The sequence below is a fragment of the Ochotona curzoniae genome, unplaced genomic scaffold (assembly GCF_017591425.1).
Source record: "Ochotona curzoniae isolate NIBS_2020 unplaced genomic scaffold, NIBS_Ocur_1.0 scaffold_4701, whole genome shotgun sequence".
Lineage (NCBI taxonomy): Eukaryota > Metazoa > Chordata > Mammalia > Lagomorpha > Ochotonidae > Ochotona > Ochotona curzoniae.
Window position 1 is genome coordinate 50,426,201 of NW_024467122.1, and position 23,271 is coordinate 50,449,471.

Below are 23,271 nucleotides of genomic sequence, written 5' to 3' on the forward strand. Positions count from 1 at the left end.
GGACTTACGCCTGGCGATGCCATCGGGGAGCTTGCCTGCACCTTTCTGTGAGACTTCCACTGCCATCTAACCTAATCCCAGGCTCAAGATCATTTTTCCTCAGCCACCAGTGAACTAATGCACCATAAATTCCAGATTTTAAAATTTTATATCTTAAGATGTACTAGCAATATTCTTGTGTCAGACCCCAGGCCACCTGAAAACATTGACAGAGTTCAGAAGTCTTCTGTTGCTTCTTGGGAACCAATCCTCTCCCCAACCCCCAGTCCCCTACCCGCTTCCCCTGCCACTGTCTCCCCCCAAAACACACACTCTGACTGGTAGCCTCTCCTTGGAAGAGGTGGGGTGGTGTTTGTGGTAATGTGAGCCATGCCTACTCAAGCAGGCCCCTTTGTCAGGTTTTCTTGGGCCCTATCACACAAGTTCTTAAGGGTCATCTCAAGTAATGGAATCATCTGCTCCTACTCACAGTTAGCCTTCACCCTCACAGGGTGCCCAGAACCACCCTCTGCACACCACTCTGATGCTGCAGCCCCGGGATTTCCTGTACCCTAGAGTTGAACGCAGGAGCAAAAGCTTCCTTCCCCTTTCCTGCTGCCCAGGTTCAAAAGTGTGAAATTCATCATAAAATTCACCCTTCTTGGTTTTAATAATTTCCTGACAGATGCTGTCTACCAGCCAAAGAATATTTATAAAATGAGCAAGCTATAATTAGCGATCATGACACCCATCCCTGCATCCCCATCACTGAAACAGCACAGCACAGAGCCAGTGAGACTCTCTCCTTGGGGATACAAGTCAAGGGGATGCAGAAAGACCCAAAATAACCAAAATAAGCAGCATTGTAATGTGTTCATTTAAAAAATAAAATTAATATAAACTAACCCCTGCCAAGCAAAATATCAAAATTTGAAATAAAGAGAAGCTCAATGTTATGGTTTCCTTTGCTCTCCAGCTCCATTCTGTCTTGGCATAGAGCAGAACATTACGACATTCCAGTTATGTCATAGTCTTCTCTGCTCCAGAGATCCTGTGCTGCCCGCCACAGCAACTGGTGGGGCTGTCTCAGCTCCTCTGTACCCCTCAACCCACACACATCCTCCGCATCTCCACAGTAGCAGCCTGCCAGTAGCTAATGTGCCTCTGTATACCATTACTCCCTCCATCTATGCAGCTCCTACCCTCCCCCCAGGCCTTCCAGGAAGGCCTCATCAATAGTTTCTTAAAAAGCACTAATCTACGTTAATCCAAATACACTTGGATGTATTCACTTCACTGGGAATCAGGAAATCTATGGTTTGTTTTGATGCTACAGTGCCGTATCCAAGTGATCTTGGCTGTACCAGTTAATGTCTCTGGTCCTTGGTTTCCTTATTTGCTAAAAGTAGGGGAGGGATGTTGTGGAAGGGAGTGTACTCTAACAATGAGTTTTCAGAATCCTGCAGGTTGTTGTAGTCTTTCAGTACTGGGGCTGGTGCAGTGACATCACAGACTAATCCTCCACCTGCAGTGCCAGTGTCCTATGTGGGCCCCAGTTCTAGTCCCAGATGCTTTACTTCCCAATCCAGCTCCCTGTTTATTGCTTGGAAAAGCAGTGGAGGATGTCCCTAAAGCCTTGGGATCCTGCACCCATATAAGAGACCCAGAGGTGGCTCCTGGCTGCTCTCTCTCCCTCCCTCCCTCTATCCCTCCCTCCCTCTATCCCTCCCTCCCTCTCTCACTGTTTGTATGTGTGTCCTTTTCATGTAAATCTGCCTTTAAAATTAAAAAAACAGGTAAATATTTTAAAAATACTCTGTATATATGTAGAAAGTGAAAGACAGTAGCTTCATCATGGAGAAGGGTGGTAAAAACCATCTTGATCAAAACAATTTCATTCTGTAGAGAAACAACAACACCTTAATAAAGCAGCACTATTGAGTCTCCAGATAGGCTGGGAGGACGAGAGCATATCACTTTTGTCATCCCCCCTTCAGCATACCCTCATCACAGAAAAAGCATCAGACACAAGTTCAGGGAAATTCTACAATATGCTGGACAAGTACTCTCCAAAAGTGTCAAGTGGAAGCACAGGCATTGAGGCACAGTGGGTTGAGCCACTGCTTGCAATGTTGGTAAACCCTATGGGAGTGACAGTTCACATACTGGGTTCTGATATAGCTCCCTGCTAATGAACAGGGAGAAACTGCAAGATACCTTAAGTGCTTGGGACCCTGCCACCCAAGCCAGAGACCCGAATGGAGTTCATGGCTCCTGGCTTAAGCCTGACTCGGCCCCAGCAATTGTGCCTGTGGAGGAGTAAACCAAGAGACAGAAAATCTCTCTCTTTATTCTTTTCACTGTGGATATAACTGATTTTTACATAAATCTACAAAAATAAAAAGTTTTTGAAGCACTTTTTTGCTTTTAAAGATTTATTTATTTTTATTGAAAAGTCAGAAAGGAGGAGAGACAGAGAGGAAGATCTTCTGCCCAGTGATTCACTCCCCAAGTGACCACAACAGTTGGTGCTGCACCAGTCTGAAGCCAGGAACCAGGAACCTCCTGCAGGTCTCCCACTCGGGTGCAGAATCCCAAGGCTTTGGGCCATCCTCAGCTGCTTTCCCAGGCCACAAGCAGGGAGCTGGATGGGAAACGGGGTCGCCAGGATACAAACCGGCACCCTTATGGGACCCTGGCGCATTCAGGGTGAGGATTTTAGCTGCTAGGCCATTGTGCCGGGCTCAAAGCACTTTAAGTGGTACACTCATAGTAGGCAGTTAATAAATAGCAGCTACTATAAGCAAATACATTGCTCCCAAGTGTATTGGATCACAGAAATAAGTTTTGGTGGAAAAGACAGTGATAGAGACCCATTAGTTGGCACTGTTGCACAACAAAGCTATCCCAGCCACCGATAAGGCATGATTTCGTCTAAAAGGTGTTACAGAATTCACTTTCGGCTAAAATGTGTTACAGAATTGAGTTCTCAATCTTGGAAGACATTTCTCAGTATCAAAACATGCAGTCAGGGTGCTAACTGCCCTTTATTCGTGGCTCACATTGGGTGTCTCCCTCATAGCCCAAGCTGCTACAGCTGTGTAGCTGAGTAAACCTGGAGTCAAGACCTCCCAATCTGAGAAGACTTTTTGCTTCCCACAACTAAAAGGGCAGATTGTACAGCACTGTGCCCTCTATGTGTCTGGAATCTCCACCCAGCTCTGCCAAGAGGTCCCACCCATCAAATCCTCATCTTAGTGACTGATGGATGCAGCTGGCTTAGACTGCTGAGGAGAGGAGCTTCAACAGAGCTCTTCCTGGGACAAATCAGCCAAGAAACTGATGGCATCAGCAAAACCGTAAGTTTGCAGGATTTCGTTCTGTAGATAAACGGGAACAGCACACAGACATTAAAGGCCTTTTCCACAGGATTAACCCTGAGGGTGAATGGAAGCTAGTCTCACCTCCACAGTCCTGTGAACAAGAAGGAAGTTACACAAGTGGAAATGATAAAGTTTGAGCAGTGTTGAGCCTCTCGGGGAGGTTGTGGAGCACCCAGCTGGGCCACTTAAAACTTTTGGGGTCAAGGAAAGAATTCCCACCTTTGCAGTCTGCCCTTCGCAGGTGTGAGGCTCTTCCTGTGCAGGTGGCCAACCTCTGCACCACCTGAGACTAGGCACATCACATGAAATCTCATTTTGTTCATACAGGAAATGTTTAGTAAGTGTTCATGGAGTGGATGGGGATTTGCATCTAGACATGACTGTATCATCCCCCCTAACTTAACCCCAATATGATGTTAAATTCAGGTCTTCCCTAAAACCATTGGTGGGGTATATAAGCCAGTCCTGGCACTATTATGAATACACTACCTAAACAACCCACCCTTGTTCTGTTTTATAGCTGAGAAAACAGACATGTGGGGCAAAAGGAAGAGGTAACTCACCTGAAGTTACAAATAGTAGGTGACCAACCCAGACTCTGAACCTGAGCAGCCACTGTTCTCCTCCCCTCTGCCTCTCAGAGTCAAATCCTAAGCATTTTCTTGGAGGATGCTGATGGTTCTACCCACCCAGCATTAGGGGTTTTCCAGCATGGTGGCCCCAGGGATCATGAGCCTGGTGATACTCCCACCTTCTGCCAGAGCCTCTAACGTTGGATGGTGAGGATTGCTCTTATAGCAATGGGCCTGCCTGCAGTGTAGGACAAACCTCTGCTCCCCACCTCCAACCCCAGACTTGGAATGTAGCCGTCCCCTGCAGCCTGGGGAGCAGCTACCATTGGAAGAAGACAGGGTGGGGGTTAAGCAACCAGTTCCTTTGCTCTGAGCCATTTTGACTCTCACCAAGAACCCTGAAACCCAGGACTTCCAGTCAGCCTGCTCCAGGCTCCAGTTGCATCCGTCTCAGATGCTAACATGTCATGACAGGATAGCATAGCATCTGATCTGTACTCAGGTGTGTTTTTATTTTTTTAATAGCAGATTTGGCCTCACAGTTTACTTGAGGGCACAGGGAGAGGTGAGAGGTGGATGAGATGGAGAGTTCTTCAATTGAAGAAGACTGCTGAGTGGTAATAGCCATCCAGGACATTCTACTGAATTCTGATAGCAGAACATTCTAGAAAAGATTCCAAATTTAATATTGAATAATGTCCTGATAGCTTAGAGTTTTGAAAGTAAAAACCAGGTTAGCTATGACACACAGAATATTCCACTAGAATTCAGGAACTCGCAGCTAGTCTGCTTCCCACACTGTTTTCCAAAATCTGCTGACCATTATCCTGATTGTCCATATAATGGCCTACTCAATATATAAAAGAGCACTGACAGTTCTTTGCTAATTTCCAGTGTTTGCCTTACCCAAGACCTCCCCCTTTAACCTCCCAAAGACACTACACAGAAATGTCCCTGACTAGATCCTTCTGTCTCTCCCACTCAAGTCTAGTTGAATACTAGCCTCTCTTTAGTCCCCATAGGCACGATCTTCCTTTGCATCTATTTTTAGTACTCCTGGGTCAAGCTTTCTCAGGCCACTGAAATACAACCCTCACTCTCTCCCTGTCTCCCTCTGACAGGCAAGCTACTACCATGATAGGAGCCACCCAAGCAAAATTTGTTTGCGAAACCCTTTAGTCCTCCTCCTTGCTCAAGAAAACTGTGGGCTATAGGATCAAGTTCTACATCCAAGATGGATGAAAGCCGGACGACCTCCTGAGGGACTGGCAACTTGGAATCCCTCCAGCTACCCCCACTTCAACAGTCGCTTCATTTCCTTGAAGGTAGTCCTATCTCATTTTGTTTTTCAAAGAAGCCTCTTCATTCCCAGCTCGCCTGCCATGCCAACTGCCATTAGTGCGTCTGTTGCCCCCCAAACGGGGGCTGAGCCCAGGTCCCCAGGGCCAGTTTCCCATCCAGCCCAGGGCAAGACCACCGAGGCTGGGGGTGGAAACCCAAGTGGCATCTACTCAGCCATCCTCAGCCGCAATTTCCCCATCATTGGAGTCAAAGAGAAGACATTCGAACAACTGCACAAGAAATGCCTGGAGAAGAAGGTCTTGTATCTGGACCCTGAATTCCCGCCGGACGAGACATCCCTCTTTTATAGCCAGAAGTTCCCCATCCAGTTTGTCTGGAAGCGACCTCCGGTGAGTAGTAGCTTTCTAGTGTCTCTCTGGGTTTATTTTTTCCCCCTTAGAGACATCCTCCCACTCAGCACCTGCCCTGGGCTCTGCCACTGTGCACACGGCCCTGAGGGAGGCCCCTGGCAGCAGCCCTGTTGGGCCTTGGCCTCAAGCAAGAAGTGGGAGGAGAGGGGCAAGTCCTCAAAGTTCTGCTACATCTGGACCAAATCAGCAGTATTGCCCACTCTCTTCCTCTCTTTCTGAAAAAGCAAACTACTCTTGCTTTTCATAAAAGGGCTTGGAACTGGTGAATTCATGCTGTAACATGAAGAAATACTACTTTCCTAGGACCAACTATTAACAGGCTAACCCCTGTTACTCTGGTTAAGCACCCAACCCCTTTGGTGAGGTTCCTTCAGCAGATGGGGCTAAAGAGGTGAGACTGTGCTTGAGTATGCCAGAGGCCTTATCTTTCTTAAATGTGCCAGAGTCCCAAGACTGGGAGGCTGTGAGTAAATACCCCTTCCTCAGGCCTAAGACGTGAGCCTTGTGCAAACACCTCACCTCTGATGGAGGACAGTGAGATACTGTAGAGCACAATGTCACCCGAGAGCACCTGACTCAGCCTGGACGCCAACCCCTTCCCCAGCAGGAAAGCCTCCAACCTCAGGACTCCCAGAGGGGCTGTCACATGCATTTAGGGCTCTAGCAGAGCAGCATGTGCATGCCCCCAGGACGACTCACAGGGATCATTTCAGTCAAGAAGTCATAACCATGAAAACTCTGTGTGTGTGTGTGTGTGTGTGTGTGTGTGTGTGTGTGTGTATGCATTTGTGCATGTAAGGGGAGGCAGGCAGGAAGAAAGGAAGTGGGGAGGAAGAGAAAGACTAGGGAGACCCTGGCAAGTAACTGGGGAGAGGAAAATGAAAACCCCTGCTCTCTTGGAGCTTGGACTGCTGAGGGGAAGACAGGCACTGAATGAGAAAAGCAGTCAGGGTGGTGTGACCATGGTCCAAGCTAGGGGCTGTAGCAGACAGGAGAACCAAAAGTCCTCCACAGGGAATGCTGGAAGTTGAGACCCAGTGCCACTCACCGTTTTCTGTATTGAGCCGCCTGTGGTCCCGAACAGCCCTGCAGACTCCACTAGCACCCTTGTCCTCCTGGGCCAGCCCCTTGACCCCACTAGAACATCGCCAGGGTGCTGCCTATGAAAGAAAATCACTGTGGTTTGCTTGCAATTTATGTTGCCGAGTCACTAAGGACCCCCATGTCAACAGCTCATTCCTGCAGAGGGAATTCAACCCTTAAATGACCTGCTCGGCAGAGACACCAGTGAAAGGCACTTGGGTTCTTGAGGGCGTGCCTCTCGTGGGGTTGCTTATAAACTCTGAGCTGGGCCTTCGAATCTCCCTCTCTTCTGCTCTCCTTTCCTGGCTTGTTTCGGCTCTATCCTCTGTACATAGGCCGCCATTGCTGCCTTCTGGACTGGCCAGGAGACCAAACCAAAGGGACTTAATCATGGACTGTGAAATGCCAACAAAACTGTGAGTCAAAAAAGCCCTCCTTCCTTCATAGGCAGCTGGCCTTAGGTACTGAATTCTAATAACAAAATACTGGTGAATACATGACCATTGCAAAAAGATGCACCGTCCAGCCATTGTCCCCCACCTGCTGGTGGCAGGGGGAACCAAAAGTCTCCTGACAGGAGAACATGCAAGGGAGCATCCTGGGAAAGATGCCCCTGCATATCTTCATTTACTCCTGCTGCCTTCATAGTCAGCCTGAACACTAGCTGAGACACAGGCCCTGGCCAGCCCCAGCTTCTCGCTGCTTCCTGGGGCCCTAATGCAACAACAGAGTGGTTAAGTCAGTGACCCCATTCCCTGGCGTCTCCTCCTAGCTCAAGGCCTTTGCTTGGGCAGTACCATCCTTCTTGTTTGAATTCAACTCTTCCTCACCGTCTCTCAGACTGCTCATGGGCTGCTTCCTTGGGAGTCCCCACCTCTTGTTGAAAGCAGAGGCCTTTTCTGTTTCATCTTGAGATTCCCACTAACCCAGCAGGGGCCAGGCCCATGTGGGAAACCAGCTGAAGCTCATTAGATTAGAACCCACATCTGAGGGCCTTGACCACTAATATGTGGAACAGCTCAGATTTCTACGCTGTAGATGGCAGTGGATGGCTTTTTCTAACTGCAATGGCAGTGGGCAGGTGGTCAGGGACCAAAACTCAGCAAGTTGTGTTTAGAGAAATGACTGGTGGTCTTGAGTCTTAAAAATCAGACTTGCAGGTCTGGCGTGGTAGCCTAGTAGCTAAAGTCCTTGCCTTGCACACTCCAGGATCCCATATGGGCACCGTTTCGTGTCCCGTCCTGGTGACTCTTCTTCCCATTCAACTCTCTGCTTATGGCCTGGGAAGGCAATTGAGGACAGCCCAAGGCATTGGGACCCTCCACCCACATGGGAGACCCAGAGGAGGCTCCTGGCTTTAGATCAGCATAGCTCTGTTGGTTGCAACCATTTGGATAGTAAATCAGTGGATAGAAGATCTTCTCTGTCTCTCCTCTTCTCTGTATGACTGCCTTTCCAATAAAAATAAAGTTTAAAAATCTAAAAAACAAAACAAAACAAAAAACAACCCAATTGCTTAAGAAAAAAATCAGACTTGCAGGCCAAGTGTGATAGCCCAATGGTTGAATCCTTGTTTTGCATGCACCAGGATCCCATATGGGTGCAGGTTTGTGTCCCAGCTGCTCCACTGCTTGCAGCTCCATACTTGTGATCTGGGAAAGCAGTAGAGGATAGCCCAAAGCCTTGGGATTCTGCTTTTGTGTGGGATACCTGAAGAAGGTTTCTCCTAGCTTCGGATCAGCTCAGCTCCAGCCATTGCAGCCACTTGGGGAGTGAACCAGCAGATAGATCTTTGTCTCCGTCTCTCCTTCTCTGTAAATCTGACTTCCCAATAAAAATATGTGAATCTTTTAAAAATCAGACTTGCGACATGCGCTAGACACTAGATTGATCAGTGTCCATTTGTGCTTGCTTCAGCAGCACATATACTAAAAATTGGAATGATCAGTGTCCATTTGTGAAGCAACGGGTACCAACCCCAAAGGTCTCAAACCAGCAATAGACTTCGTGAATTTTCTGCTATCTGGTTAACTTGGAGGAACAGATGACAAAAACCACCCTAGGCTATCTCAAGGCCCGCATGTCTTCCCAGGATTATGACCAGGGCAACACCCTTGGAACAGAGTGGTGGGGTAGTTCATCCACTGTTAACTAGAGGGGAGTTAGAGGTGGTCAGAGTTGGACCACATCTTGAAGATGTGAGGAAGGTGTGGGAAGGACCCTTGCCTCACTTGCAGCCGCACAGTGAGGGCTCAAATGTTGAAAAACTTGAACCAGAACTTTCTGAGAGGTCAAGCATTTCTTTGGAACCCGAGTGTTCCATCCACACCCACAGGTATGGAGGGGCTTTGCTGGGCTCCCGCTGTCTGAGAAGGAAATGGGTTCTCCCAAGGAGAAGCCACAGGCAGGAAAGCAAAGCCAGCCTACTTTGAGTCACTAAGGCACAGTGTTGCTGAAAGCCAGCCTGAATGTTTCTCTGTCAAATGATGATGGTATACAAATAGGTACATGGTCAATTATGCTAGTTAAAATACTAACAGGCTGTACCTGCAGCCTCTTGTTTTAGAGGCCCAGCCAGCCTGGCCTCCCTCCGTGCTTCCTAGATCTGCTTTTCTGCCTGCTGGAAGAGCACCATGCACTGTGTTTCTGGGCCAAGCAACCTGAGCCCTGTGCATCTTGGCGGTGCTGCCTAATTACCTTTGACTCTTGACACCTGGTGAATCCAGTATCTGGATCTTTAACATGGCAGAAATGTCTGCTTCACTTTTCAAAAGGAAAGTTAGGAGGCTTTCTTATAGTTGCAGAAATAGCACCACCTCTCTGGGAGAAAGAGAATATGTTGTCTAGAGGGGGGAGAACAGGAGGATTTGCTGACAACAAGGGTTAGAACTCAAGAAAGACTGGACAGCCACCCACCCACAATTGGCCCCCTCCATGGCCTGACCCTTAAACAGCCTTGCTGAGGAACTTGTAAATGGCTTGAGTCAAGAGAGTTTTTGATAAGTGGTAAAAATCCCATCATTTTAGGAAGAAAAATGGGGGCGGGGAAGATTGGGTTGTGTGAAAGGCTGAGCTAAGGAGCTGGGGAGAATCTCTTTTCTATGCTGGTTTACTCCCTAATTGGCCACATCAATTTAACTTTACATGAGACAGGCATCAGGGGCTCCACCCAGGTCTCTCACCTGGGTGGCAGGGGCCTAAGCACTCACTGTGTTCCAGGCACATTTAACAGGGAGCTGGAATATTAACTGGGACTCCTGTAGGATGTTGATATCACCAGTAGAGGCCTAACATGCTGCACCACAGTACTGGCCCCAAATCTCCTGTCTTGATTTTCATAATGGGGACTGAACCATCCAGCTCAAAGCCTGAGTGCAGGAAAAGAGAGAAGCACAAGAAGAGAAACTGCCAGGAGCTCTGGGGAGGTTGAGGAGCTTCTGCCCTCCCTCCCCAGGCTATGAAGCAAGGCTTCAGGACCTGTTTACCTGTATTTTCACAGAACTTAAGGCCTGGCTAACACCTGTTGAGGAGGAGCAGATACTTGCTTTACCCTTTTCAGGTTTAATCATTGTCAAGACTTGGGGCTGTGTGTTTTATGCCTGGGATGGCGGGAATTTAGTATGAAAACTCACATGAGGGTCCAGTGCAGTAGCCTAGTGGCCAAAGTCCTCACCTTGAAAGCACTGGGATCCCATGTGGGTGTCAGTTTGTGTCCCAGCAGCCCCATCTCCTGTCAAGCTTCCTGCTTGTAGCCTAGGAAAGTGGTTGAGAACATCCCAAAGCTTTAGGACCTTGCTGCTGCATGGGAAACCCAGAAGAGCCTCCTGGCTTCAGATCAGCTCAGCTCTGGCCATTGCGGCCACTTGGGGAGTGAATCATCGGACAGAGGATCCTCCTCTCTGTCTCTCTGTCTCTGCCTTTCCAATAAAAATAAATAAATCTTAAAAAAAAAAACTCACATGGATCATGGGGTGGAAAATGTTCAGGAATTATGATTTTCAGGCATCCCAGGTAAATGACTTTTTTCCCCTGTGTGAAGGCTTTGGGAACAAAAGATTCTCCCATCTGCAGCAACAACACCCCGCCCCTCCGCTCTGAAAGACCATGCTCAGCCAGAACTCTTGCAGCTGCAATTGTGGCGTATCATGACTGGCTCCAACCCAGGGGACGGTGGAAAATCAGCTGCCTTCCTCTGCTGAGTAGTCCTCCTCCTTCATGCATCATAGTGCTTCCAGTCAAATCAGTCACAGAAAACATTTCTATCTTATAGATTTCATTTTGCTGGCAGGCTGGAGGAGATGGGATGTTGCTGTTAAGATCCGTGCACCCTCAATCCTTGTTTTCTGTATATTTCATATTTGCAAGTTCTCCTGCTCGCTAGCATTGCAATCCCAAAACCTGTTTTTGGCGAGGTAGTCACTCCCAGAGCTGCGCAAATCCAAGTTCCCTTACACACACACACACACACACACACACACACACACACTGCCTGCTAGGGTAGGACCAGGTGACACTCTGTGTCCTTGTGTTTCTAGCATTCATGGTGTACATCAGAGACCTTTTCATGGTCCGTGTGGTACCATATTTTCCTCACACTTATGCTTTCTGACAGTGATTTTGCTATTTCAGATAACCTTCCCCCAACCCAGCATAGTCCTAAAGTTAAGTCCTAGTGTTCTGGAAGGCTGTGGTGTGGATTAAGGAGAGCTTTATTGAGGCATAAGCGATAGTGTTGTTGACTGTGAGTTCAATGCTAATGAATCCATGACAAATATGAAATTACCCTAGTCACATGCAAAAAAAAAAAATGGTTAGGTGTTAACTAGCCAGTGGAAATGTTATGACCAGAGACCCCACTATAACCTAATCTTCTATTTCCTCTAGGAGTTAAGAACTTGCTGATTAGTGCTCGTAGCAGTTTACAGAACACAGTTACCACAAGTAATTATGACAGTTTTCCCATGTTCTGTGTGTTTTAAAATACTCATCTTTGAGAGCGTCATCAGTTTCTGGGCCCAGCAAAATGTCTGTTCTCAGCTCATACATTTCTTGGCCCAGGCCAGGAATGAATTATTTCTGTAAGGAACCAGGCTCCTCTTGGTCTGAAATGGAATCTGAGAAAGGAGCTGAAATCTCAAGTACAGTAGACCACCGGCTTCTCAGGATCAGTGCTTGGTCATCATCAGATCAACTTTCTGCTGACCTGTGGTGACGCCAGAAGGTCTCTTGTTCTCCTATGTGTCCTGTTTGCCTCTAAAATTAACTTCACCTCCTGTGAATAATCCCAGCCATTGGGTCATGTGACCCATGTTACTCAATTTTGAAAAGAGTAAATCCAAGGCCAGCGCTGTGGTGTAACAGATTAGCCACTGCCTGCAATACAGGTGTTCCACATGGACATTGATTCAATTCCCTGCTGTTCCCATTCTGTTCCAGCTTTCTGCTGCAGAGGATAACCCAACTCCTTAGGCCCCTGAATCCAGGTGGGAGATCTGGAAGAAGCTTCTGATGGAGGGGGAGTCCGTATACCTACAAAGTTGTATCATGGGACATAAAATAGTAATAAAATAATAAGTCAGGGGTCACATTTTTCCATATACATTTGCAGAGGCAGATGATTACAAAAGTTTTTATAAGATTTATTTATTATTTGAAAGACAAAAGGACCTTTTGGTTCACTCCCCAAATGACTACAATGGCCACAGCTGGGCCAGACAGAAATTAAGACACTGGAACTCTACCCAGGTCTCCTCTATGGATATTGTGTTCCAAGTAGTTGGGCCATTTTTAGCTGCTTTTCCAAGTGCATTAGCGGGGAGCAGCCAGGATGCAACCATAACTCCTGAGGAATAGTAGAGTCACAGGCAGAGGCTTAACTTGCTATGCTCTAACTCTGGCCCTGTAACTGCACTTTACTGAAAAGTCCTTTACCCTTTGCCCTACAATACTCCTTTTAATTTGTTTTTTTTAAGATTCTCTTTATTTAAAAGAGTTGGAGAGAGAGAGAGATCCTTCATCCTCTGGTTCATTCCTCCAATAACTGCAATGGACAGTGCTGAGCCAGGCCATATACATACATATATATATATATATATATATATATATATGGTGGGGAATAAATGTGACATATGTGAAAAAATAATATGAGAACAGAAACATTTCTATAGAACGGATATTTAGGAGCCAGTGTTGTGGCATGACAGGTCAGGTTACCACTTGAAACCTTGCAGTGCCAGTATCCTATATGGGTGCCAGTTGCTTGCTCCACTTTCGATGTGGCTCCCTGTTGATGAGCCTGGGAAAGCAGCACAGGATGGCCCAAGTGCTTGGATCTCTGCATCCAAGAGTGACACTGCTGACGCCTGGCTTGAGCCTGACTTGACCATGGCCATTTCAGCCATTTGGGAGTGAACCAATAGATGGAGGTCCTTTATCTCTCAACCTCTCTTTATAATTCTGTACGTAAACGTCCAAAAAAATTTAATTGCAGCCTGCCACATAACTAAGAAATGGATACTATTTACCTAATCACTGCTAAAATCAACACTGAATTTTGGCTGTACCAAAATTTGTAAAAAAAAAAAAAAAAAAAAAAAGAACTCACAGGGGAAGAAAACGGGCAAAATCTAGCCTACGAAGCCTAACAAATTCACTGTAAAGGGCAGTGTCTGACAAAAGCAAAATGTGATAGCATGCACATATTACTGGGAAATCGGACAGTAAATTCCAGATGAAAGAAATCAAAGAATTCAGAGTGGCTGCCTTTGGAGAGAGATATTTAGAGGTATAAAAGGAACTCCAAGAGAGTGCTACTTCTTTTTATGGCTTTTTTAAAAAAATAAGATTTATTTATTTTTATTGGAAAGAAAAATATACAAAGGAGGAGAGACAGAGAAGATGTTCCATCTGATGGTTTACTCCACAATTACTGGAGCTGAGGCAATCTGGAGCCAGGAGCTCTTCCGGGTCTCCCAGATGGGTGCAGGGTCTCAAGGCTTTGGGCCATCCTCGACTGTTTTCCCAGGCCACAAGCAGGGGAGCTGGATGGGAAGCGGGGCTGTCGGGATTAGAACCAGCAGCCTTATGGGATCCTGGTGCATGCAAGGTGAGGACTTTAACCACCATGCTATCGCACCAGGCCCTGTATGACTTTTGTATTGTTTGATTTTTTTAAAACATTGCTTGTGTGTCAACTGAAAATCATTTCTTTTTTTTTTTAAGGATTTATTTTATTGTTATTGTTATTGGAAACAGAGAGACAGAGAGGAAGATCTTCCTTCCAATGATTCACTCCCCAAGTGAGTGCAACAGCCAATGCTATGCCGATCCAAAGCCAGGAGTCTCTTCCGGGTCTCCCACGCAGGTGCAGGGTCCCAAAGTTTTGGGCCATCCTCGACTGCTTTCCCGGGCCACAGGCAGGGAGCTGGATGGGAAGCAGGGCTGCTGGGATTAGAACTGGCGCCCATATGGGATCCCAGGCGTGCAAGGCGAGGACCTTAACCACTACGCCACCACTGCGCTGGGCCCCTGAAAATAATTTCTTCAAAGAACTGACCTCAAGAGTAATTTTGAGCTGTGACTGTAACCTAGAACGGTAAAGTCAAGGTTTCAAGCTTTTGTGGAGGTGAGGATATCATTTAAAATGCTGAGTGCACATTAAGAAAGAGAGAGAGGGAAGGAGGGAAGGAAAGAAGGAAGGAAGGAAGGAAGGAAGGAGGGAAGGAAGGAAGGAAGGAAGGAAGGAAGGAAGGAAGGAAGGAAGGAAGGAAGGAAGGAAAAATGCTGAGTCTTGTACCCTTACCCACACAGCAGCTGAGTCACCCAGCCTGGATGGAACCTGGGTAAACTGGCTTCCTGAGTGACTCTGATGCAGGTAGTTCAAAGCCCATGGTGAGAGGATGGGGTAAGGGGACAAAGGATCCAGCAGGATCCACAGAGTGGACAAGGAGGCTTGGCAGGCAAGCTGTCAGCGTCAGCCCTACACTTGTACTCACCGCCACTCCCCACTCCCTGGAAAAGCTGAACTTTCATGGGAGGATAATTCCCATACACATCCATGCATCTTCGCTATCTGGCACACTCTCTGCTCTCAGTGATACTGACTGGGCCACGCCAGATGTCTGGGCACTGCTGCCGCACCCTACCCTCACAGGGGCTTTCATCTGAAGCCAAGTCTTCTCCCCTCTGAGAGCCCCTAAACAGCTGGTCAAGGAGTTGGGGAGGTGGGAGGCAGAGGTGTGCAGTGGGGCCCTGAGGAGAAGGAAGGGTTCATTACCCTCAGACAATGGCCTGGAGCAGATTCCTCCTATGCATTCAGCAGGCTGTATAGGATTAGTGTATACAGCATGTTTAGAAGGCCCCATGCTATATCCCACTGACTGCCTGTGTCAAAGCATGAATGCCTTTTGCTGAGACAGGGTAAGCCTCTCTCTGACACTGTTTTCCCTTTCTGAAGAAAGAGTCCCAGCAAGGCAGCCATAGAAACTATAAAGATCTCCAGCCCACTGCAGTCTGGCCCGAGGCTGCCCTGACTCTCTCCCGCCCCTGGCTGGCTGGCTTGCTGGCTCTGACTTGCACGGTGTTGCCCCTAGTCCGTGGGCTCAGGGGCCTCCGGCCAAAGCTGCTGACTCTGACCACGGCTTTCTCTGGGCTGTGTTCATTTGCATCGCACCGTGCAGCAGAGGGTGGAGGAGCTATATAGGCTCCAGGCTATTCACAGGAGGATTAGGGCCTGAACTGAGGGCGCTGTAGGGAAGAGGCCCCAGCCAAGGCCCAGCTCCACGTCCTGGGCACTCGCCATGCCCTACCTGCTGCCGGAATTCTTCTGTGACCGTGTGATCCGAGAGAGGGACAGGAGGAATGGGGAGGGCACCGCCACACAGCCCCTCAAGTATGAGGGGCAGGATTTCCTCGTTCTCAGGCAACGCTGTCTGGCTCAGAAGTGCCTCTTCGAAGACCACGTGTTCCCAGCAGGTGTTCAGTCCCTGGGCTCCCACGAACTGAGCCAGAAAGCCAAGATGAAGGCCATCATGTGGAAAAGGCCAAAGGTATGGCTGGTGAGCACAGGGCTTCAGGACATGGCTCTTGGGGAACAGGAAGTCGCCCAGTTTGAAGCTGCAGACCCACCACTGAGCAAACGGCTTCACTCCACTTTCTCCTTATCCCCTGGAAATACCTTAGTGTTTCCCCGTGAAGCTGGAGGCCTTGTTAGGGATTATTATAATACTGCCCAGGCCTCCCAAGTTGTAAGTGCCTTGAGGAGAGCACCTGCAGCAATTGAAATTAATAGTGAGGTAGATTGATGATCACCTCCCTTCTGGAGAGCAGGTATTTTGGGGATGGGAGAACTGACTTGTTCAGAATTCTGAGGTTCAAGGAGAAGTTCATAAAAGGCAGTAGGCAGGCAAGGAGTGGGAGGCCACAGGGTGACCACCTTGACCTTTCACCTCATGGGCTCCATAGTGTAGCATCACTCTGTTTCAGCATAAAGGTCACCCTGACCAGAGCAGTGGCTTGCTTCAGGCCACCTCATAGAGCCCCTGGAAGCCCGTTCCTGGCAATGTGAACAGGGCAAAGTGCTGGCAGGCCCAGGCCCTCTTTCCTGTCCAGAATTGCTTTGACTGTGTAAAGCCAGGCTGCACTTCCGGAGGCCGGGACCTCACTAGAGCAGAGAAGTCTGAGGCAGGGACAGGTAATTCAGGAGGCCTGCAAGGTGATCCCCTGCCAGACATGGGAAAGCTTTCCAATGGTGCAGGCCTGGTTGTTTAGGTTTTTGTTTTGTTTTTTAAATTTTTACCTGTAGGACAATTTTAGATTTAGGGAAAAATTGTGAAAATGGCAGGGTTCGTATACTTGGGAGTCCTGCCTTATCTGGATTTTACTTCCTGTGGTTTCAGTCAACCAGGGTCTAAAATATTACATGAAAAATTCTGGAAGTAAATAATACCATAAGTTTTAACTTCATAATGGTAGATTGTTGTATTTGTTCTATTATTCATCTCTTAGTGCACTTAATAAATTAAACTTTATGCATATGTATAGGGGAAACCTTAGTTTTATAGATTTTTTTATAGCTTATAAAAGTTTATAGGTTCTACAGTTTCAGGCATCCATAGGGGTGTTGGACCATATCAAACGTGCATGAAGGAGGACCACTGTATATGCATTTGGCTTTTCCTGTTGTTAAATGTATTAGAACAACTATGATGCATTTGTTACTTAATCCGTATTGATGGGTTATTGACTGAGGTTTGTATCCTATCCAGATTTCTTTCCTCTTTGTCTGATGTCCTTTTCCTGCACCAAGATCCCAACAGAGACACAGCATCACACTCAGTCATCACATCTCCTTAGCCTGCCTCTGTCTGTGACAGTCTCTCAGACTCCTCCTGGTTTCGATGATCTTTATGGTCTGAAAGGGTACTGGTCAGGTACTTTGTAGAAAGTCCTTCAGTTGGTATTTGCCTGGTATTTGTTTTCCTAATGAAACTGGGCTTAGGAGTTTGGAGGGAGGATAATCACAGAGTTAAGGTGCCATTTTCATCATGTTATAAGTAGATTGTGCACTTAGAAGCAACAGCTTTATGTTGCTGATGCTGACCTTGCTATCCGGCTGGAGTAGTGTTTGTCAGATTGCTCTACTGTAAACTTACCTTTTCCATGTAACAGTCTTTGAAAGAAAGCCACTAAGGGGGTGGGGCACTCTCTGCCATCCCCACTAAAGGCAGAGAGTCTGCATCAGTTATTGGGAATGATTCACCTGAGAACGTTGTTCTTTCCATTTGATTGTTTTACTCCCATCAGTAATTTATATCAATGTGGACTCATGAATGCACCAACATTATTTGGTGTGTGGATATACTGTAATTCTGCTTGCTTTTCTAGTTCAGGTTATTCCAGTTTTAGTCAGTTGGCTTCTGTGGCATTTTAGCATACTCCTATTGTGAGATTTCTCTTCACATGGCAAGATGCTCTTATCTCTTGTGGTCTATTTCCAGCACAAAGCTAAAATCAGTCATTTCTCCAAAGAGTGCAAGTTTGTCTTACTGGAAAAAGGTATGAGAAACCAAGATACAATTGTTTCAGGAGGTTCATTCCTCTAGGAATATCATTGTTTCTATACTTACCAGCAGGTAGAGAAAGGAGCTATATGTGTACATTCTGATCTGTATCTACACGTTTCTGTAAATATTTGCATCTAAAACCATTTGTATTCTAATACGCCAAACATAAGTTCACACTGATGTCTAGATACTTCTTTTTGTATGTGCTCATGTAAAATTGTAAAAATATTTAAATGACATTTGTCCATTGCTGATGTATAGGAAGGCAACTGACCTTTATATATTTTGGATTGTCTAACTGTACTGGCCTTGCTTCTTGGTTCTAGTAGGGTTTTCCTTTTGCCTGTTGGTCATTTATTGAGGATTTTTACACAGATAATCATGCCATCTGTGAAGTTTCTCTGTTCTGAATTTTTGTCTTTCGTTTTCGCTTCTTAACTGTGTCAGCTAAGTCTTCAGTATGATGTTGAAGGGGAGCGGTAGAAGGGGTCATCTTGCTTGTTTCTTAGAATGTGCATACTTTCTCACCAGTAAGTATGAAGTTTGTATCTCCCTTCTCAAGTTGAAGCGCTGTAAGGATAGTTAGTGGAGAGTTTTCATCATATATGGTTGTTGAATTCCATCAATAACTTCTTTGCAGCAATTGATATGATCAGATTCTTTTTCTCCTTATCCTGTTGGCATGGTAGATCACATTTTGAAGGTTGAGCCAATCTTGCAAGCAATAAATTTCCCATGGCCACGCTCTGTATTCCTGTTTATATATCACTGCTTTTGTAGTGCTGATACTTTGTTGATCTTTCTCTTCTGTGGTCAAAGCAGTAATCTGTAGTTTTCCTTTATTATAACATGTTTCTGACTTAAGTACCCCTTAGGGAAAATTAAGAAATGATCCTTATGCTTCTGTTTCATGGAAGAAATTATGGGAAATTTGTACCAGTTCTTCTTTGAATATTTGTTAGAATACATCAGTGAGAGCCTGGGGCAATGGCTCAGTGGCTAAATCCTCACTTTGCAAATGCCAGGATCCCATATGGGCGCAAGTTTGTGTTCCAGCTGCTCCACTTCCTATTCAACTCTGCTTGTAACCTGGGAAAGCGACCAAGGACAACCCAAACTCTTGGGACCCTGTACCCGCATGGCAGACTGGATAAAGCTCCTGGCTCCTAGATTTGAATCAGCTCAGTTCTGGCTGAACCAGTCACTTGGGGAATAAGCCAGCAGATGGAAAATCTTTCCTTCTGTCTCTCCTCTCTGTAAATCTGCCTTTCCAATAAAAAAAAAAATTAATCTTTAAACCAAAACAAACAAACAAAACCCTAGTTTTTCCCATTTGGCTTTACAGCTGACCGAAATACTCAGCTACAGTTTCATCTGCTTGGTTTGTGTATCTCAGGTCTTTACTGACTACAGAGATGTTCTCTATTTTTTCTCTTAGAGATTTTTTTTTTTTAAATCTGAAATGTATAGAAGCAGAGAGAGACCTTTCATCCATTGGTTTACTCCCCAAATACCCACAACAGCTGGGACTAGCAGTTAGGTCAGCCATATCTCATGGCAGAACATCTGGCCTTGATTCCCACTTCCTGCTGATACAGACTTTCTGGGCCAAAGCTAGGAGCCAGGAGTTTGAATTGCGCTTCCTGTGAAGAATGCAAGGAGCCGAAGGGCATCATTTGCTGCCTCCCACAAGCATTCAGCAGGAAGCTAGACCAGAAGCAGTGCGGCTCCTGTGTATGTCAGTGCAGCTTCCTTCCAGGCACTGTGACGTGGGATTTGGATATAGACATAGTGTGGGCAAATGGTGACTTAATCCACTGCAGTACAATGTCCACACCTCTCTACTGTGAATAATTTTAGTGTTCGTATGTTCGCCTTCTTGACCATAAGAGCTTCTTCAAATTGGCTTCTGCCTTCTTTTTATTTTTTAAAAGATTGGTTTTATTTGTTTACTATTTGTTAGAGTTAGAGGCAGAGACATCTTCCAAATAGCCATGATGGCTGGGGCTGGACCAGGCCAATGTCAGAGCCAGGGATTTCATCTAAGTCTTCCACCTGGATACCAGGGCCCAAAGACTTGAACCATCCTCTGTTGCTTTCCCAGGTCATTAAATTGGAAGTGGAGCAGCTGGGACTTGAAATCATTGCGCATATGGTATGCTGGCCTTGAAGGCAGCTGCTTTACATACACTTCAATGCTGACCCCTACTGTTCCCTGAGGAAAGCCTCTTATTTGTTTACTGTATCAAACTGGCTGCTCCCCAGTGATTTCTGGTTTCTTTTTGTGGAAAATGGTATTTAATGGGGACAGTGCTATAGGAGGACAATTGATTAGTTATAATTTGCATGAGAATAATTTATTACATGTAATTGTATGAGGAAAATTGAGTGGATATCATTTGCATGAGGACAACTGATTGGGTATCATTTGAATGAGGACGTTTGATTGGATATAGAAAACAAAAATACTTTCAAACAAGGGTGTAGAAACAATTAATGGGTTCTGTAGACAGGCTTATGGGACCAATGTAAGTTCCTCATTACCATCTCCCTTATCCAGTGTGACTCTCAGTCTATAAAAACCCGATGCCACTAATAAACTTCAGCTATTGACCATCAGTCAGGAGTCTTCATGTATTCTTTATCAGGTTCCATGCACCAAGTCCATCGCTGCAGGACAGTGAACACAATGCCAATTATTGATCATCTCTTTACCGTGAGAGTATTACTGCTAGTTCAAGGTGCTTCTTCATAGATAGAGAGGAAATCATTTTTAGGGAGACAAAAATTAACCAAGAGTTAAATAAACAATTCATCATTAACATTGCAAGGTTATTTATTTTGATTTATTATTTAATAAGTGCATGTGTCTTATACCAAAAAAAAACCTTGCTTGCTAATGACATTCACATGAATTCTGACTTGTTGTATCCTGTAGCCCATATGTTAAAGTCGTAAAACAATATTATTATTTCTCATGGCTTACAGTTCTTTATGGCTTGGGTTTTTGTCCATAAGAAGACAAATACAAAGTATTAAATTTTTTAAAAAAGATTTATTTATTTATTGGAAAGTCAGATATACAGAGAGCAGGAGAGACAAAGAGGAAGATCTTCCTTCCGATGATTCACTCCCCAAGTGAGTGCCACTGCCGATACTATGCCGATCCGAAGCCAGGATCCAGGAACCTCTTCTGAGTATCCCACATGGGTGCAGGGTCCCAAGGCTTTGGGCCGTCTTCAACTGCTTTCCCAGGCCACAAGCAGGGAGCTGGATGGGAAGTGGAGCTGCCGGGATTAGAACCGGAGTCCATATGGGATCCCGGGCATTCAAGGCGAGGACTTTAGCCACTAGGCCATGCTGCTAGGCCACGCTGCCAGGCTCCAAAGTATTAAATTTTTAGCCACGTGAAATCATCGTGTGTGTATGTGTAAATATGAGGTTATACCACTAATCAGATAAGCAGTTAGGTTCTTTTACTTCAGTAAGCTTGCAACCATTGCTTTGTAAACTTTTTTTAAATAATAAAAAATTTTAAATTGGGCCTGGCAGCATGGCCTAGTGGCTAAAGTCCTCGCCTTGAATGTGCCTGGATCCTATATGGGCACCAGTTTTAATCCCAGCAGCTCCACTTCCCATCCAGCTCCCTGCTTGTGTCTGGGAAAGCAGTCAAGGACGGCCCAAAGCTTTGGGACCCTGCACCTGTGTAGGATACCCGGAAGAAGTTCCTGGATCCTGGCTTCGGATCAGCATAGCATTGGCCATTGCGCTCACTTGGGGAGTGAATCATTGAACGGAAGATCTTCCTCTCTGTATATCTGACTTTCCAATAAATAAATAAATCTTTAAAAAAATTTTTTAATTGTATTTGAGGGCCTGACATGGTAGCCTAGTAGCTAAAGTCCTCACCTTGCATATGGGATCCCTTATGGATCCGAGTTTGTATCCTAGCTGTTCCACTTTCCAACCAGGTCCATCTTGTATCCTGAGAAGGCAGTCGAAGACAGCTAAAACCCTTGGGACCCTGCACCCTCATGGGAGACCTGGGAGAAGCTCCTGGCTGCTGGGTTCAGGTTGGCTCAGCTCTGGTTGTTGTGGCCACTTGGGGAGTGAACCAGTGAGTTGAAGAGCTTTCTGTCTCTCCTTCTCTCTATAGATCTGACTTTACAATAAAGAGACACAGAGAGAGAGAATATGTCAGAGAGACACACAGAGAGAGAATATGTTTCCATCTGTTGGTTCACTCCCTCTAATGTCGTGACCGAGACTGGGCAAGGCCAAAGTCAGTCACGCAGTACTCGCCTTCTGCTGGGTGGCAGGAATCTAAGAAGTGCTGCCGCAGGGGAGGAACCCCAAACTCCACAGAATTGTGTCATAAAATTAAAACTTAAAAAAAATAGTGCTGCCCCAAAAAGTCTACATCAGCAGGAAGCAGGAATCAAGGCCAGAGTTCTGATGTAAGATACAGGCAACCTAACCACTAGGCTAAACACTTGCCTAGAAGTTTGGCTAGTATTAATGTAAGGTCTGATGGGCTTCCCACCGAAAGCATCTTCATACAGATAATTGGTCAGGGCAGGCGTTATGGCACAGCTGGTTAAACTGCTACTTGGAATGTCTGCATGTCACATCAGAATATGGGTTTCAGTCTTGGCTTCCTACTTCTAAACCAGCTTCCTCTTACTTTTATTTATTTATTTAAATTTATTTTTATTTGAATGGCAGATTTTACAGAAAGAGAATGAGACACAGAGAGAGAGAGGTCTACCATCTGCTGGCTCATTCCCCAAGTGGTTTGCAACCGCCAGGACTGAGCCAATCTGAAGCCTAGAGCCAGAAGCTTCTTCTGAGTCTCCCATATGAGTGCAGGACCCTAGCACTTGGGTCATCCTTCACTGCCTTCCCAGGTCATAAGCAGGGAGCTGGATCAGAAGTGTATCAGCTGGGCGCACAAACTGGCACCCATATAGGGTACTGGCACTTGTATGTGGAGGATTAGCTTTCTATACGACCATACCCAGCCCTGTTTTATTTAAATATATTTAAACTCACTTTTCAGGGTTTCTCTTCTCTGTCAGTTTTATAGAGACATACCTGTTCCCCAAATTTCTTGTTGTCACCAACCTTAATGAGGTTGATTTGGTGTTTGGCACACAGGACCTCCACCAACTTGACATACATGGGTTCATCTCAGTTGGATGCCAGCACACAGAGGTGGGCTTGGTGCTTGTCTAAGGCTTTAGCTGCTTCACAGATGACATGCGCGAGGCTGTTGTGGATGAGGACGGTCTTGAGCATCTCTTGTAAAGCAATGTTCACGTCCATTACACCTCAGCAGTGATGCCTTCCTTGGCCATGGTGGTGGGTTACGAGTGAAGCCAAATCTTGAACACACTGCAAGGACAAACAGTAACGGGTTTGTCCCCAAGCAAGGCCAGCAAGCCCACCCCCGCTGCTGCACTCACACTAACCTCAGGCC

General features: G+C 46.2%; 1 protein-coding gene across 5 annotated transcripts in view; it reads left to right on the plus strand.

Annotated features, from left to right (window-relative positions):
* Positions 1–5,238: 5,238 nt before the first annotated feature.
* The window catches only part of CAPN3 (calpain 3), a 39,818-nt gene continuing 21,785 nt past the window's right edge, over positions 5,239–23,271 (plus strand). For 2 of the 5 annotated variants that reach the window (XM_040969971.1, XM_040969974.1), the window contains exon 1: positions 5,239–5,625. In XM_040969971.1, the coding sequence (XP_040825905.1) occupies positions 5,317–5,625 (309 nt within the window). In that variant the 5' untranslated portion in view covers positions 5,239–5,316. Of the gene's footprint in view, positions 5,626–15,448; positions 15,777–23,271 lie in introns of those variants that run through there. The other 3 variants (XM_040969972.1, XM_040969975.1, XM_040969973.1) reach the window with 3 other exon arrangements.